Consider the following 18,866-nt stretch of genomic DNA (forward strand, 5'->3'; position numbering starts at 1 on the left):
GATTATCATTAATTTCTTTTTCTGCTTTTTTAAGCAAAAATGTTGTCTTGAAGCAGATCCTGACTGATGTTTAATCCTCGATCACAAACAAAAAGAATGTCAATGCACATTTACTTTAATTTCTTACCATCTGACATCCTCATACACCCACTAATCAACTATTAGTTGATTTGTCTATGCAACCCTCTGCATTAAAAGACCTGACTTCTGACAAGGACAAAGAAAATACACCCTCCTTCAGTTCAGATAAACAAGCCCAAATCATCATCCCTCCACCACCATGCTTCACAAAAGTCTGTAGGCCACATGTCATATGTAGCTCTTGGGTTTTTCTTTATATCTTTGGTTATTAATTGGTCTGAACCTTGGACTGAAATTCCAGGATGGTCCTTCTTAGTGTAATTTGGTGAATTTAAACTAGTTCAGCAATGGCCTTATAACCCCTTCCCAGATTGATGCTGCTTATCTGAGGTCATGTCTGATTGTCCATGTCACGATGTAGACACAAACCTGAGCATTAAACAACTACTGGCTAGGGCTGACATTAAGCACCACCTTAAGGAGATGTATGGAAGAGGGCTTCCATTCTGGTGGAACTATAAAGGTTGCTCATTGCTCACCCTCGCTGCACGGCTAAGGACGTCTTTCTGCCACCCTTCCTGGCTAAGGACGTCTTTCTGCCACCCTTCCTGGCTAAGGACGTCTTTCTGCCACCCTTCCTGGCTAAGGACGTCTTTCTGCTTCCCTGCCTGGCTGAGGGACGTCTTTCTGCCTCCCTGCCTGGCTGAGGGACGTCTTTCTGCCTCCCTGCCTGGCTGAGGGACGTCTTTCTGCCTCCTGCCTGGCTGAGGAAGATATTTGATTAACTGAGGATTCGATTTACAGTTCAATCTTATGAAAAAATCACCAGCATTTCAATATTTCCATATGTGTGTTATGTTCTGTTCAGAGAAACATTTACTTTATATAAAAAAGAAAAATACTTTATATATAAAAAAATTAAAATTACTTCATATAAAAACATTTAATAGACATGTATGTTTTTTCTTCGTGTACAGGAAGTCATTCATTCTGGACAGAAATTTAGTACTGTTGGGAAAATGTTATGGGTTTTGTTTCTCGTGTTACAGAGAGAAATGCAAGTGTTTTTATTGGCCCTTGTTGTATCTACTGATCACCAACATACAGTTTAGCAATAGTTCAAGATCAAGCAAAACATTTAGAGAGGAATAAATGATGACGAATCTCCAGACTCGAACTCACAACACACGTGGTTTTGTTTATAAAAACTTTTGATGCTCATAATTGTAATAGAAATCAGTGTTTGAGTCATAAATATCATTCTATTAATAGCTCAGTGTGCTGAGAGTCACATTAAAGTCTTTTCATATCAACTGAGGTGATGAAGCGAAGAGTCTTATGACAAAAATGATAACAGGAACATTATAGTCATAATAAATCATAGTACTTATTTTATAGTTACATATTTACATTTAATCACCACATTATCTGTGTAAAGCTGCTTTGAGACAATGTTCATTGTTAAAAGCGCTATACAAATAAAAATGAATTGAATTGAATTGAATTGAATACTTTGGATACTTAAGTACATTTGAAACTCAAATACCTTTGTACTTTTACTCAAGTGAAAGTTTAAAGGGACACTTTTACTTTTATTTAAATCATATTTTACAAATCTCTACTTTAGCTCAAATACATGCTTTGTGAACTTCGTCCACCACTGCTGGCAAACAGAATCAGGTACAGGAATCTCTGTAAAACTGTCACTTTACATTAGTGTAGTAGTGATTGATGAGATTTGTGTGTAGTAATCCGGGACCCAGGAAAAAGCTGTTGTCATGGCGATAAACACAGAACTGTAAGAGTTTTGACAAACATCTAAGTTATATTCCTGCAGGTTTAAACCCCAATAAAAAAGGAAACTTCACACACACACACACACACACACACACACACACACACTGCATGTAAGTGATGTCACATTGAATGCAGTTTAAGGTTTATTCTAATTAAATCCTGTAGGAATTTTAAATCCCCATCACTAAGCTGCTTTAGATATCATTTAATATTTTGCCTGATTAATCATAATTCTTAAAAAAAAAATAATTCTGTACAGGCAGATTGAGGAAAATCCCATTTCAGGACAATTATAAATTACAAAATATATATTAAGTCTATGAAATATATCTTTAAAAAGTTGTTTAAACATTTGACAGTAGATGATGTTTGTAGGAGGAAATATTCGTTGTTGGTCATCTGATGTGAAAAATGAAAGTGAAAGTATTCCCTCTGGCAGACATGGAGGATGCTGTACTGCTCTGGTTTCATCTGCTGCTGTTGGTGATCTTCTGTAACGGTAATGTTCACCATGTTTGTGTTTGGTAGAGCACCGTGAATACACTGTTCTATGGAGCTAAAAGGCAGTGTAGGATCTCATCCAAGTGAAAAGGATTTTTTTCCCAGTGCGTCAACTTTAACATAATTGAGGAAGTGTGAATAATAGTTTGTCTGTAAAATTTCCAATCAGTCCGAATCAGTGAAGAAAAATAAATGTTTAATTGCTACAATTCATTAAATTAAATAAATTACGTTAAATCAATTGAGGGTGTCTTATAGCATAGGTTCAATAAGTAAAACTACAGAGTGTGGTACAGGTCAGATTGAACTGCTGTGATGAACTGGATCACAAGGTCTAAAAGAAATATCCAACTAGTAAAAAACACTTCTGGCAAGTTTTACAAGAGGAGTGGCAAAGTATTTCAGCTTAACTTTTGGTATTTCAGCTGACAAACTGTTATTTGTGCTGAGGGAGGATTTTTCACTTAAAATAAAGTGGAATATCTGTACATTTACATATCTGTCTGGTCAAATCTTTATACTGTTACATTACCTAGTTTGGTGATCGAAACAAAAGGAAAATCCTTACAGGCATTGTACAGAAACTATACACTGTGCAACATTTCTTAATGAATACAAATAGTGCAAAATAGTACAAGTGGGCATGTGAGGTAGGAATTTGTAGACCTGAGTGTCTCTCTGTTGGTCATGTCAAACACTGTTTTTAGTATGACGACAGTATGCTGGCACACACCCACTACAGGAAAATGCTCTGAACATGACTGCCAGCACGGTGCTGAACAGACAGCGGTGGTTCAACTCCAGTGTTGTGGACAGACAAACGCAGTTGCGAACCGCTACACTGTTGGAGAATGTAGACATGAACACAGACCAGAACCCATCCTTTAACCTCTAAAAACATGAATCCTATGTTGCAACAAATCTTGAAGACTAATCAACAGGGGATAACAGGAGTTAGTCGTTGGACCCAGCCAGGAACCACAGCGCCTGCTCACAAAGATGACGGTCTTACACATGTGTGAGTGCATCGTGACACGAGTACTGGCCAAAGCAAGAATGGTAAGAAACTTGTCACTCCCTTTCTATATGGTGAAGCACAAGTAGCATATTACAGCCTTTTTGAGAAAGAGGCAGATGATTATGACACCATGATAGAGGAGATCCTGGCATGTTGGGGCCTTTTTCAATGGATCCTGGCAAGACACCCTGGACACAGATGGTCTGCTGAGGACTACCAAGAGATGGGTGCAACCGGAAAAGCAGTCTGTGGCAGAGTTAGTGGAAAAAGTGGCAATGGACAAAGTCCTGTAGTTCTTAACCCCGGTGAATCCAAAGATGGTCAGTGTGTTGGCCCCGAAGTACCCAAAAGAAATGTTAGTGGAACCTGAGAGCACTAAGGCCACCCTTAAAATAGGGAAGAAGGACTGGGTTCCTCAGAGGTACAAAAGGCCCCCAGCCCTGACACCTGGGCGGAAACTGGGACTGGGAAGAACAAAAAACTCCCAGCTAAAACCCACCTCAAGATGAGCACATGACCTCTGCACCAGAGCCACTAGCTAACTAGCAAAAAAAAAAAGGCCATGGTTAGCGGGCTGTGCCATGAATGCCATGATCCTGACCCATATGTCTATGGCCAGGGTAAAATTAAGTTGCTTCCCCACTAGGCCTTACTGGAAACAGGGACTACCATTACCCTAGCCTAAAGAACAAAAAGAGGATCACCAGCTAAAACACAGCTGGGGGCAGATGCACCAACCAAGCCTCACCCCACCCCAACCCACTCATACATACACACACACTGTACATATCCATACACATCGTCCACATAACGCTTCAGAGACCAGGCTGGGTGCTACGCTCTCACAGGACAGATAGGAACAGTCAGTGATATACGTGAGCCAAAATTTATCACTGTTCAAAAGGAAGTGAGCCACACTAAGAACAAGAGCAAGAAGCCCTAGCAATCGAATGGCCCATAGAGGAACTGCATACTACCTAGCCAAAAGATACTTCACTCTAGTAACAGATAACACACCCACAGGAAACATGCTCTGAACATGACTGCCACCATAGTGCTGAACGGACAGCGGCTATTGGAAAACCGTGTGTGTAAAAGGAGGACACAGCACCTGGGAAGCAGATCCCAATTCTGGCTACACAAACTACAAGGAGGAAACCCTAAGAAATTTAGATACTTGAGACATGATAATTGAATGGCATTTCACATATCAGGTCAACATTATTTTAACATTGTTTTTATTCTCTTTAGGTTTCCATGTCCAGGGTCCATCTGGTCCTCTCACTGTCCAGCTGGGAGACTCAGTGATGTTGCCCTGTTTTGTAGAAACTCCTCTACCAATGGAAGAACTGGAAGTGGAGTGGAAAAGAAATGACTCTGGATCTCTAGTGCACTTGTGGCAGAATGGAGAAAGTCGACCAGAGTCTCAGAACCGGCATTATAATGAAAGAGCTCATTTCTTCTCTGAGGAGGTTGCTCATGGAAACTTCTCTCTACTACTTACAAATGTGACTCGGGAAGATGCAGGAGTTTATAAGTGTGTCGTTCACACAAACCAGCACTCTGATGAAACTCTGATTAAAATAATGGAGATTGGTGGGTATTTTTTTCCCAAAAGATTTGAATAATATTCTGTAAAAAAAAATTATATAAAAAAGAATGAATTTATGTAAAATCTATATAAAACAATTCTCATTTCAGAGCGCTTGATTGTGTCTGGAGCCCACGTTATATCTGCGTATGCAGGTGAAGAAATCACTCTGAACTGCTCTGTAGACTCACATATACCATCAGAAAAGATAGAAGAGGTTTCATGGAAAAAGGATGAAGATCTCTTAGTGCTGCTCTACCAAAATGGTATGATCCAGACAGAGTCAACACATGGGAGATTTAAGGGCAGAGTAGAATTCTTCAGCACTGAAGACAGAAACAAAGGAAACTTCTCAATGAGACTGAAGGATGTCAGAATTGAAGACAAAGGACTTTATAGATGTTTAGCATTTTCTGGGGATTTATCAGATAACACAACAGTGGAGGTGCAGCAGCTCGGTAAGTTGTTTTTATGGACAGTAAACAGGTAAAGATGTTGTAGAGCATTCACTACTCTTATATATTACAGTCTTGTAGTGGTTTAATAACTCTGGTGTTTGTCCCATGCAGGTTTTTCCTCTATGCATATTGGGATTTTAGTTTTTTGTATAATTGGGTTTGTAATTGGATCACTAATCCTAGGCTACTTCTCTTATACATCTTTTCAAAATAATGGTTAGTCTGGGCTTCTTTCTATCACTTTAGAATTCATTTCAACTTAATAAAGTCAACTTCATAAAAATCATCTTCTTGTTTTTTTTTTTTTTTTTTTTTGTAGACAACAGCAGAAGAGCCCAAGTTATACAGTGTGCACATGTACTTTGTCCTAGTATCATGATGTCCATTGTCTTCATCCTTTGGGGTGTTACTGAGGGTAAGTATTGTTTTTCACAGTTACACTGTTTACTTTAACTGTATTTATCACATTATTCACATGATTTAGCAAAATGGCTGCCACACTCAATATTCAGCAGCACATACAACAGCACTTGATCCACAAATGTGTATTGACAGACTTTGGTGAATTCACCAAACAGCCTGAATTCACCAAAGTGTATTATGAACATCCTTGGATATCCACCAGCACCCAGTATATGTCCCAGATCGAATGGAGTTGCCGTAATGCCTCCACCTTCATCACATAGCATTGGTCATGGAAACATTGTATACCTGTGATGCTGGGATCACTCGCCTGTGGGGGAGATGAACAGATTCATGAAAGGAGGGAAGTGATCCTCAACCAACTAGACTGCCTCTTCCAACGATGCTGGACAGTGGCAATGACCCCATTCTGCTGTCCCCACCAGTAGTTAGGCAACAAATTGTTTTATCACTATAAGATTTACTCCATTGCATTCCTCTGACAACAGCTATAGTATGTGTCCAAATGCTGTCAGACAAATGCAAACAGAACATCAAGTAGAACCTGCTACAGAATAGCCCATGTTATTTTCAGGAACTTCAGCAGGTTGTTATCAAGTAGTTGTTGGTCTGCAAACTGAGCTTCCCTGAAGTGTTTCCGAAAGAGGCGGCATGCCCTCACTGATTCCAGCCAACCTTTCACTTCAACTGCCTGCTCAAAAGCTTGAGTGCCTCGTCACCATTCTGTGGACCATTTTGCTAAATTTGATGTAGGGCCACCAGAGCATCAGCTCAGGGGCGTAGCCATCATTTCAAAAGTGGGGGGGACGAAATGTGTAGTGTTTTTAAAAAGTGGATTACGCCCCCCCGCGTAATCTACGCCCCTGCATCAGCTGAAGTACTCCTTTGCTGCAGTCTTCCAGAAACATGACACAGGTTTGTGATCCCTCTCAACTGGGGGAATGACCATGTACTTGACCTTGAGGTTTTATAGGTTTAGCACTATTTTGTGAGTCTTGTGGAGCACTAGCGGATACCTGCACTATTATTATTGACTGCACTTCATTAATTAATGTACAATCCCATTTTTTTCAGGGTTTTTAACTGAAGCAGCAACTTGTTCTTCACTTAATTTTGTTAGGATCATTTTTTTATTTTGGATTGCTGTCCATTTGAAATCACTTCAAGGTAGGAATTAATGGTCAATTGTGTGAGAATCAATGAACAGTGAAAATGTTTAGTAATTATTGAGTATATAATAATGTAAATTATAAATTGTGCTTTTATAATGAAAAAACTAATTGGTATAATATGAATTCTTTATCAATTAAACTTTAGTTATTAGACAATGTACAACCACCAGATTATTCACATATATAATAGATATACATGTATATATACAGTGCATTTGGAAAATATTCAAACTCCCCAAATGTTGTAATGTTGCAACCTGACACTACATTAAATTTTTTATCATTACCTTTTTTCTTCCAAAAGTTGCTACAAATGATCTGAATACAAATGTACGTTTGTTACATATGTTTAGTTTTTATTTAAAGAAATTTACAGACTTTTCTAGAATTTAGTTTATACTTGGTCAATAGGTCAATTAAAGAAAATCTATTTGAATGATTTTAGTATAATTTCTTCCAGTTTGATACCAGTCCCAGGTCCACCTTTTGCATTTTGCTACTGCACTCAGTCATCATGTGTTAAATTAGCAGTTTATTACCAGCTCTCCTCCAGTGCAGTGTTACATTTATTTAGATTTTTCGGAGCTGGGAATAAATAAAATAATTAACTATATGTGGGCTTTAGGAAACACTGATCTAATCACTACACACTGTCATTATATTGCAGGTTATGTTCGCCATTTAATGAATAATTTGGCAGTTCCTCTACAATATGTTGTGATGACTGTTGTCGCTTATCACCGTGAGTGTACATTAAACAATTACAGCATTACCACCTGCAAACCATAATTTTAATAACTATATAAAGAGAAAAGTAAGATACATTTGATAAAATTTATATTTTGTTGTATATAAAGCACTGTATGTATTTGTGTAATTTTTCTGTGTTGTCTAGCTATTATTGTGCAGGTTTGGAATACAACAGACGGTACAGGGAAAGCGCTGATTCTGATGGCTTTGCTAATGTGGTTATTTCTGATTTTTTGGCATGTTATTGTTGTAGGTAAGAGTTCAGCTTTTTTATTTATATATTAAATAACATTAATATTGTGTCTTTGTGAGTGAGTTATGGGTATATATAATGTACTAAATGCAATATTTTTTTAAATATTGAACATTTTTAACCAGCCATAATGCAATTATCCATTTTTTTGTCCTTGATTGGATTATCAAATCTCATTTCTTATAAAACAATCTCTAGCAGACATTCTTAAAGCTCATTATGGTTTAATGCTTTTTATAAGTGCTTTTTTTTTTTTTTAGCATTCTTTATTTTCATTTCATTCTTTATTATATTTGTTACAGAAGGTCTTTCTAAGGCCTTTACACAGTACAGTATGTAAAATAATTAAACGATTTATTAACTTCTGAACAAGTGAATAATTCAGTCCTGTATTGATTTAAATGTAAATGTAATCATATGTTTCCATCATTACATCACAGTTACAGAGGGTCCTTACACTGGAATAAGGGCTCTTGTGTGTAAAACACTAGCTCCTGATTGGAGATGTTTGGGTAACTATCATAAAATCCTGAAATATAAATACCATTTATGTGCTTTTATTTATTTTTTAAGACCGACTGAAGACTGAATTAACCTTTTTTAATCTTTTATTTTCAATGCAGCGTACATTAGAAAGATTCTCCGAAAAGTAACACACAGTAGTTACATAACTACAGAATACGGCAACATACTGCGGATATTTTTCATTACTATGATATTTGTAATTCGTTCTTTAGGTAAGTGCAGCTTTTTCAGGTAATGCCTCATGTTGATTGATGTGTAAATTTCATTAAACAATTTACCATTTTTTCAAGCCTTTCTTGTCCTATTTATTCTGTGTGTGTGTGTGTGTGTGTGTGTGTGTGTGTGTGTGTGTGTGTGTGTGTGTATTCTGAATGAATAAATAAAAAGCAATGTCATGGTTTTTAAACTACATGAAATGTTTTTATTTCAATTTAAAACCTATTAAATTGTAGATATTTTAAATCTATAAACTTTTCATATTTTTTGATGCTTCATTATCCAGACCTACTAACTAACATACCACCCAAAACTCAGTTTAATCCCACACAAGTGCAGTTTTAGTTGTGTATGTGAAGTCTTGAGCATGTTTACAGGATCTTCATCAGTATCATTACAATCACATATAATATATTTAACTTCAAATTTAATCTTCACACGAAAATCTTTATTTTGATGTAATTAACGTTCTGTTTTTCAGAAAGCCTGACTCTGGTGCTATTTCCATCATTGGCAGGATGGTTTTTCTTTTTACATACTAATTGCAAATGTCTGAGTAAGTATATAATACACTTAGATTAGAGTGGGTTTAAATGTTGACTGGTAAAGTGAGACTTTTAAACTATGACTGGTAAAGGGAGGGAGGTAACTGATATGATGAAGTGAAGAATGTTGGACATGTTTGATCAGGAGACCAAGAGGAAAGGGAGTGGAACCTAGGAGGTGGGATCACACTGTTCTACCATGGATAGAAAGAGAAATGGTGTAGGAGGATGGAGTGATGATTAATGTTATCATTGTGAGAGAAAAATTCTGAAGTGAGTTAGATGAAGTGGTAGAAGGTGTACCTAAGAAAAAAAAAGATTGGTGATTGGAGCAGACTTGGACATGTAGGTGAAGGGAACAGAGGTGATGAGGAGGTGATGGTAGGTATGGTTTTAAGGAGAGGAATGTAGAAGGGCAGATGGTGGTAGATTTTGCTAGAAGGATGGAAATGGCAGTGGTGAACACGTATTTTAAGAAGAAGGAGGATCATAGGGTGACGTATAAGAGTGGATGAAGGTGCACACAGGTGGATTATGTTCTATGCAGGAGATGCAACCTGAAGGAGATTGGAGACTGTAAGGTGTTGGCGGGGGACAGTGTAGCTAGACAGCATCGGATGGTGGTCTGTAGGATGGTTTTGGAGGTGAAGAAGAAGAGGAGGAGAGTTAGGACGGAAAGAAAAATAAGATGGTGGAAACTAAAGGAGGAAGACTGTAGTGTGAGGTTGGTGTGGACGATGGACAGGATTAGAAATAAATTTATTAAAGGGACTGTCAAAGTTCTAACGCTAGATTTGTTGGGACTTTGCTGTATTTATTATGATGGTCTGGTAGATTCTGGTACAGAGTGTAGCATATTTTAATAACCTCAATAAGGGCAGTGATGAATCAAATGTGTAACATTGCTTTTGTTGTTTTTTTGCAGATTCTTTACTCTTTGTATCAATAATGATGATCCTGGAGATTGTGAGTGTATCAGGGTCGATCTACATCCATTCTGTGGTAGTGACTGATGTGAACGGTAAGTAAAAGTCCTGTTCCTTTACTGGTTACTGGAGTTGCTGTTCCACTGGATAATCCTTTTTTATTTTTTTTTATGTACAAAGGAATTTCTAAATGTTTTATTTAATGAACTAAAGCTCTCTGATCAAAGTTACATCAGGAAGCCAAGAAAAGAAATCATCCAGCATCACACTGTGTTTTAGCTTTAAAAGTGGTTTATTGCAGTTTTGTAGTGAATTATTTGTAAATTTATAATAAAAGTGGTTATTACAATTGTTAAAAATGTTTTGTCAATAATTTTAAATGTGTTTAGAGCATGATGCATTGACCTGTGTGACTGTGTTCCTCTACATCTTGACCATGACGACACTGTTTTCAAGTCTAAAGCGATTATCAGGTCTAATCCTTTTTACTATATACAGTAAACAAAACAAAATGTCGGTGTGTGAATGTCATGTTGAAAGGGTGCAGATTCAGTTGCCAAATACATCTTACATCTACATCACCTAATACTGTATGTTCCAGACTAGAGTTTGATCAGATGTTACTGCTCATATAAATTCACTGTGTTTTTATACTTCAAGAAAACAAATCTCCAGAAACACTGGGAGACACTGACGTGAACTAAAGTAAAGTATTTTCTTTTAAAGTACACAATCATATCGGTCAGGGTCAGGGCTTGAGCCGGGGAGGAAACCAGACGATGGCAAAGTGAATAGGCAGAGAAACTTCCTATGTCAATGAGGGGGGTGGGGCGGTGTGTGTGATGGGTGCCCATCTGCATTATGAACATCATGCTGAAAGGTTCTAACTGATACTGACTGGTTTTGCTTCAGATGCCAGACGTCTAGAATCCGACTCAGACTCCAAAAACACTGTGATTCAGCCTTGTAAGTACACAAATCTTTACTGTCATGTTTCAGTCAAGATAAAATCTTTATCTCTGATCATCATGACTTTGTATTTCAGCTGGATGGAGTGTGGGTGTGTTCATGGTTGGTTCAGTGCTGGTTGTTTTTGTGAACATTACTGCGTTAATATTGGAGTTGATCCTAAAAGCACGTGAGTCTGATTTTAATAATCATAATAGAAAATTTCTCACTATATAAATGTTTGTTTAAAATTATTAAATGTTATTGAAATTAGTCCATCTAATAATATATGGTGCTACAAGTGATCATTAATTTATTATAAACAGGAAATGGTCAGCGTACGGTGGATCTGCGAGTTATTGTGATACCAGCTGAATGTGTGTTTGCTGTGTGCTGGCTCACTTTACAGATCTCCACTTTCTGTAAGTATAATCTCTACACATGGTATAGAACATGATCAAGCAGGTCTGTTTATTGTTGCTTCAGTTACAGAAATAAAAAGGTTCTTTAATTATTGTTACAAATTTTTATAGATTTTTTATTATTACAAGAACTGGCAGTATTTTAAACTTTATACAAGAACATCAGATCTTCAGAACTGAACCTTGAAACAGTGATAGAGGGAATTGATATGGGAGTTTTATTTACACACATCACCTGCCTCAGCATTGCTGCAGATGAAGTTACACTCCTTAATTATAACTGTTCACTAATGGAAATGCCCAGATTTCCTGTAACACCAACAGATCAGCTCAGGCCGTATTCAGGGAACATTTAAAGGGGAATTGATCCCCATTTCTGTGTGTAGGGCAGTGAGAGGAAGGGCAAGGGGAAGGAAAAGAGGACTGAGAGAAAGGAGGGTGATGTGGTTTATGTATTAAGACGTACAAGAATATATTTTATTTAACAGTAATAAAACTTCAAATGGCTGAAAACATGAACCACTTCAGAGCAGAGCTCAAAATTCTACTTTAGTAATATTTATAATTTATTTAGTTTGTTGAACACATTTAGTCTGATAAAAATATTTATTCAGAATTATATGATACAACAAATATATTAGATTTGAAATGATTTTACTGACTGTCACATTTGTTCCATCACACAGGGCAGGAGAACAGAGAAAGGTGTGTGTGTGTGTGTGTGTGTGTGTGTACGCTGCTGATGAGTTCAAACACGTATAAATAGATTCCTTTTCTGTATCAGTTTGTTTAGAACATGTGATGATTCCTGCTCTCATGTGTACAGATTTAGATCTGATATAAAGAGGCTGCGAGAACAAGGCTGTTGTGTGTGTACACAGGCACAGAGGGCGAGTATTTCACTCTGTAATATTAACATTACATCAATAAATACACACTTTCATCTCATTTACTTCATCATATGAGACTTATTCCAAAATAAACCATTCCAATCATCTCTTACCATAAATACAGAACTCAAACTCACCTCCATCCAATCATCAACTCCAGAATCTGGCTCCTGTACCTGAGCTCTCAGGGTCTGAGCAGGTAAGACGCTTCCTAAGTGCTTTCATTTCACACTCATTATTTATGTCTACATGAGTGATGTGCATCTCCATAACTGAGGCTGATGTGATTCACATCTCGATGCACAGACAACAATATGCTACATTACAGATACATATGAAGCCACTACAGCTCTACCTCTGCCATGTTCATCTGTGTTCTACATCACTCTCAGGACACGCCTCGATCTCTGTAGTGTCCTGATTCATCATATTCACAGAGCAGCAGTTGATTTAAATCAAGCAGCTGATTTATTTAGACGTATGTTCAGCTCGATACACTCCTCAATGCACTAATAATAAAGTTATTACAGTAATAAATATCACAAATTATTACATTACGATTATCATGTATTTTTGTTAATCATATATTTTATATATTTTACTTAAAAATGAACTTTTCAAACTTTTTGAGATCCTCATCTCATATGTACAATCCTGGGACATTTTAAATCACTTAAAGTGAAAAACGCTCAACGTGGCTTTAAAGAATAGACTGTTTTTAAAAGACCAAACTCAGCAAACACAATATTAATAATTATAATAATAATAATAATAATAATAATAATAAGTTTAATTACTCATTCTTTTTTCATAGAAACTGTAAAGGAAAAAGTTGAACATGGTTTAATGTGATGTTTTTATTAATACAAACCCAGTAAACACATTAATAATATAAAATACTCTGTAGAGACATGAACGAGTCCAGGATACAAAATCACGTGTTAAATTACACGTTTTTTCCCACAGAAACCTGTTCAGGAAAAAGTTTAACGTGGATTAATAAGATAAGAATAAACTGCTTGTGTGTTTTATTATTAAGTTAGTATTGAGTTCTGGTTTTTAGAAACACCGTCTTATCACATTAAACCACTTTAAGTGTTGTATTTACTGCTCTATGGGAGAAAATTAATGAATTAAAAGTTATTAAACACCTTAAATGTTGGTATTCTGGACTCATATGTGTGTCTGTACATAGTAAACTTTATTATTAATGTAATTTCTACATTTATTCTTTTTAAAAACACTTCTTATTGTATTAAACCACGTTAAGTGTCTTAAAATCCTCACCCACAAAAACTAAAGATACTAAAAATACATTTATCGTCATTTTTACCCTCTCTGGAAAATACTGACATGACTGATTAACACACACACTCACACACACACACACACACACACACACACACACACACACAGTATTTTACCTCAGTCCTCTGTTACTCTGTTCTGAGGTGATTTGTGTGCGCGCGCCATTAGCATAGCGGTTTCTCACACACAGAAACATTTCCACTCATTTTAATCTCCTGACGGTGATTCACACTGCACAGAACAAACACAAACATATATTCAGATTTTTACACTTTATACTTGTCTTTTGTTTTATTTTATTTTTGTTTCATGTAAAATCTCACCTGTGTTCAGGTGCTTGCCGGCGTTGCTCTTCCTCAAATCTGAACCTGAGCGCCCCCCAGCGGTCTGATTATATAGTGACTGAGATGAAGCGCGCTGGCGTGAAACATACGGAAGCCGCCGAGTTCAATGTGTAATATAACATATTGTTGTTACAATTATTATATATATATAATTAATATATATATTAATGTAGGCAGAGATGTTACACTGGGCATGTGCAAATCTGGAGCTTTATGCAAATGCATGTTTATTATTAGTGAAAGCAAACAACACTGAGCATTAAGACAAAATATTCTTGTAAATATGTAAAATGATGGTGCTTTATGTGACAAATCACCAGGACATCAAGTGGAACCTTTGCTATGTTTCGGACGAACGGTTAATAAAGTGACACCAGAGAAACTGTACCTCTTCTAACTTTCATACAAAATAAATAACCAGAGAAAATGTGTTTTCGATATAAAAAGTAAACATTGTAAGTTTTCTATTCATATATTTATTATCTGTGAGGCAAATATTCACTGAGATTCAGGTTGTTTTATCGATGTGTCTGTGAAGAGAGATGACAGAGACGGCAGAGAGCGCCCCCTGACTGTCATCTTTATTTTACAAAAGCACAGCGTTTTGTTTTGATTAATGTGTATACAAATAAAAGAAGACTCTTTACAGATTCAAATGGTTTATTGCTCTTATCTGTACGATTAAAAAAGTGAGAGTTATTTAAATTTGTTTCAGCGTTATGAGAAAAATAGGCCACAAAACACGCTGCCACATTTGTCGACCGCAGAGGGTTCATTGTGTTAATAAGTTTGAGCTTGTAAGATTTTGGTGTTTGATTTAAGACTTGGAGCATCAGTAAAAAGGAAATAGTTTGACTACTAAATTCTGTTTCCTGTGTAATGCACTGCATCTATTAGAGTCACATGATAAAAGAACGAACAACTCGGATTGAAAGAGTCGAGAGATGAACTATTCAATTCTGTATCCTGTACATACATAACTGAAGATTTTCCTCCTGCGCATCCAGTAAAAAAGGAACCTTTGAAAAGAAATTTTTGAGACGACTCTTCTGAGTCACATTAAAGAGTCACTCAAAATGAATGAATCGTTCATGAACGACTCATCACTAGTTCAGTGTTCATTTGTGTTAACAGATTTTATATTTAGTATTTTTCTTCTTATATGATACAAGTCTGTGTAAACCCAAGTTTACAAAATGAAACTCCTCCTGGATGAGATTTATCTCACTAAATATACTGAAACTTCAGGTTTTATTCTAATTTAATCATACGTCACAGATAAACCCATCACTACTCTGCTTCATATAGGATTTAATTTATTACATTTGTTTCTTCACATTATTGAGCCCCTCTTCTCTAAACAAGTGCACCAGTTCATCTCAGTTCCACCTTCGTAGATGTCTGTAAATTTCACCTGATCAAAAGGCACATGTCATTATTCCTGTCCAACAATCGTTTTTTTCACATTTAACTCTGTTGAATCACATTTAACTTATAATTCATAACAATGTATAATTTTAATTGTAAAGGTTTGGCCTACAGTAGAGTTATACAGATATAAATAAGAAGTAAGAGCACAGTGAGGGAAAAGAAAATAATAAAACATTAATGTCTAAAAACATGTTTTTAAAAGGTATTTGAGTATCTGACAGTAGATGAAGGTGTTTCTGAAGGAGTTCAGACAGAATTCGTTGTTAGTCACATGAGGTGAAAAGTGAAAATAAAAGTATTCCTGTGGCAAACATGGAGGCTGCTGTACTGCTCTGGTTTCATCTGCTGCTGTCGGTGATCTTCTGTAACGGTAATGTTCACCATGTTTGTGTTTATTAGTGCACTGTGTATACACTAAATTTTATAGAGCTGAAATAATGTTATGATTTGATCTAAGGAAGGATTTTTTTACATTTTCTTTAAGTGCATCAACTCTGCAAACGTTGAGGAACTAGAACTAATAATTCACCTGTAAAACTTCCAGTCATCCATAAATCATACAAAAAATATATATTTCTAATCACTGAATCATTAAATCCAACACAGGAGTATTATGAAAAAAACAACAACCAACGAACCAACCAAAAAAAACCAAACATGACAGGGTGTGATTCTGGTTAGACTAGTTTTGGAGGAACTGTAAATGGTGACTCCTCTGGAGCTACAGTACAAGACTCAAAGGTTTCTAGAACTCACTTTGTCTGGGGTTTACATATGCTGTATATTGTGGCATAATTAATATTTTGCTTAGTCTCTCGTCCGACAGTGCAACAAAAACAGAACTCACCCATAATAAAATGAGTAAAAATAAATAGACAAGTACTGTGCAGAAGAGCCATCCTTATACAACATCTACTTTCCTTGCTTTTGATTTCTTTTGATTTCTATGCCACAAACTCTGTAAAAGGCAAAAACAACAATTGGACTGTGAATAAACTTCTCATAGAAAGTTCAGAAAGGAAAACAGTTCTTTAAACAGATGAGTTCAGTCAAACATGGAGGTGGAGGTAAATGGTTTGAGGTTGGTTTGAGACTTATTCTGGGTGTCAGACCCAGGTAGCTTGAGAGAGGGGTAGACACTCTAGCAGTTTGCCACAGGAAGGTTTTAGAACCCAAGCACAGACACATACTCTGGAAAGATGATAAGTCCATTGTTTCTTTTATTTAGAAAGTCCACAGCACAAAAAAACAAGTTAAATTCCAAAAACATTTCCAGAAAACACTGAAGCAATGACGAGGAAGAGCTAAAATAACCACAGAACCCGAGAAGACAAAACTCGAGAGATGGCAGGGAGCTCAAGAAACAAACTAATGAAACTGTACACTGATTAATTAAACTGGGGAAACACAAACTGAGAAACAAAAAACACATGAAATTACATACTTAACATCACAAACATAACAGGTAACATATCAAAACATAGACAACACCAGAACATGAGAGACAACATCAAAGACAACATAGAATAACAATGAAAGTCAATCTGGAAACTTTATTGAACCGAAAAAGTGTAATGAAGGAGAGACAGACAAAACACAAATTAAGAACCGGGACTTTCACAGAGGACTCGAGAAACAGGACAACTCAGAAAAAAGGTCACATAACATCTGAACAAAACATCAAGGCTCCTGAACATAACGACAATGAACCAACAAGAACAGACACAAAAGAGGGAACTTAAATACACTGAAACTAACAAGGAACAGGTGGAAAACATTAGGGACACTGTGAGGGTCTATGTCAGTGGTGTCAAACTCAATTGCACAGGGGGCCAAAACCCAAAGCACACATTTAGTCATATTTTTAACATAAATATGAATAAAAAACCGTCAGGAATATTATTTCAGAATAAATAAGCTTAAAATTTAAATAACCTATTTTGCTCTTCATAAAAATATCTCCTGTCAAAATTATACAAGTTAGAAATATGAACATGCTGCGAAAAAACCCTGAACAAATAAATAAAAATTGTGCAGTCAACTTTTATCTTCACTACTGTGAGGCGCTGTTTCAGAATAACTTTACAATAGGGTTAAATACATCAACAGAAGCTCGACTTGATTGACGCTGGAATGTTCCCAGGTTCGGTAAGGCAGCTGAAGCGCTGCATTATGGGATCTGTAGTTTGTGTTATCAGCGCTTCATATCGCCAGGACATTAATAACAATAATAATAGATCTTTATAAAATCATCTCACAGGCCGGATCTAATTGTACATTGGGCAGGATGTGGCCCGCGGGCCTTGAGTTTGACAGATGTGGTCTAGGGGATAGGGAGCAGGGAATAGAGAGTAGGGGCCCAGTGGCAGCATCTGGTCACAGAATTCTCCCAGATCCTGACACTGGGTGAAAAAGAACTGATCCAACATGGCTCCCATTCTATACTTCAACACCATGCAATTCTGCCTGGACTGCAGTTCATTGGAACCAACTTCACCATATAACAAGACGATGAGCAGAAACATACGTCTGAGCCCTGTGAGTGTTATATAGTTATATAAGTGTTACATCCATATATCATGGAATGACCTGCTCAGTCACTACACCTAAATCCTACTGAACTGCTCTGAGATAAACTGAATCACAACGCCAGGAAGAAATCTCCAACTAGTGAAGAACATCTTCGGCAAGGTTTACAAGAAGCACGGTAAAGTATTTCAGATAATGTTTATCGACTGGTTCCACATTTGTAGAGATAGAGGAATTTGGGTATCAGAGATAAAATAGAGAGAAGGAAGAAAAAAAACAGGGAGGAAACCAGTCCATTTTTTAAAAATGGCATTTCACACATCAGGTCAACATTATTTATAACATAACATGATATAACAACAACACAATATACATTGTTTTTATTCTCTTTAGGTTTCCATGTCCAGGGTCCATCTGGTTCTCTCACTGTCCAGCTGGGAGACTCAGTGATGTTGCCCTGTTTTGTAGAAACTCCTCTACCAATGGAAGAACTGGAAGTGGAGTGGAATAGAATTGACTCTGGATCTCTAGTGCACTTGTGGCAGAATGGAGAAAGTCGACCAGAGTCTCAGAACCAGCGTTATCATGAAAGAGCTCATTTCTTCTCTGAGGAGGTTGCTCATGGAAACTTCTCTCTACTGCTTACAAATGTGACTCGGGAAGATGCAGGAGTTTATAAGTGTGTCATTCACACAAACCAGCACTCTGATGAAACTCTGATTGAAATGGAGTTTGGTG

General features: G+C 36.7%; 1 protein-coding gene and 1 long non-coding RNA gene across 2 annotated transcripts in view; one reads left to right on the plus strand and one right to left on the minus strand.

Moving 5' to 3' along the window:
* Window positions 1-18,866, plus strand: part of LOC124389264 — a 64,691-nt gene that overhangs the window by 20,354 nt on the left and 25,471 nt on the right. Inside the window, exons 18-33 of the mRNA XM_046854611.1 lie at window positions 4,649-4,993; window positions 5,099-5,446; window positions 5,558-5,662; window positions 5,766-5,861; window positions 6,944-7,036; window positions 7,709-7,783; window positions 7,937-8,044; window positions 8,485-8,556; window positions 8,668-8,781; window positions 9,267-9,341; window positions 10,256-10,351; window positions 10,646-10,729; window positions 11,169-11,222; window positions 11,302-11,394; window positions 11,531-11,626; window positions 18,522-18,863. Of these exons, the coding sequence (XP_046710567.1) occupies window positions 4,649-4,993; window positions 5,099-5,446; window positions 5,558-5,662; window positions 5,766-5,861; window positions 6,944-7,036; window positions 7,709-7,783; window positions 7,937-8,044; window positions 8,485-8,556; window positions 8,668-8,781; window positions 9,267-9,341; window positions 10,256-10,351; window positions 10,646-10,729; window positions 11,169-11,222; window positions 11,302-11,394; window positions 11,531-11,626; window positions 18,522-18,863 (2,196 nt within the window). The remainder of the gene's footprint in view (window positions 1-4,648; window positions 4,994-5,098; window positions 5,447-5,557; window positions 5,663-5,765; window positions 5,862-6,943; window positions 7,037-7,708; window positions 7,784-7,936; window positions 8,045-8,484; window positions 8,557-8,667; window positions 8,782-9,266; window positions 9,342-10,255; window positions 10,352-10,645; window positions 10,730-11,168; window positions 11,223-11,301; window positions 11,395-11,530; window positions 11,627-18,521; window positions 18,864-18,866) is intronic.
* LOC124389270 lies at window positions 13,344-14,300 on the minus strand. Its single transcript, XR_006926544.1, has 3 exons — window positions 14,148-14,300; window positions 13,941-14,055; window positions 13,344-13,486 (listed from the first exon to the last, which is right to left on the minus strand). It is a non-coding gene; the product is annotated as an uncharacterized LOC124389270 (long non-coding RNA).

The sequence above is a fragment of the Silurus meridionalis genome, chromosome 7 (assembly GCF_014805685.1).
Source record: "Silurus meridionalis isolate SWU-2019-XX chromosome 7, ASM1480568v1, whole genome shotgun sequence".
NCBI lineage: Eukaryota > Metazoa > Chordata > Actinopteri > Siluriformes > Siluridae > Silurus > Silurus meridionalis.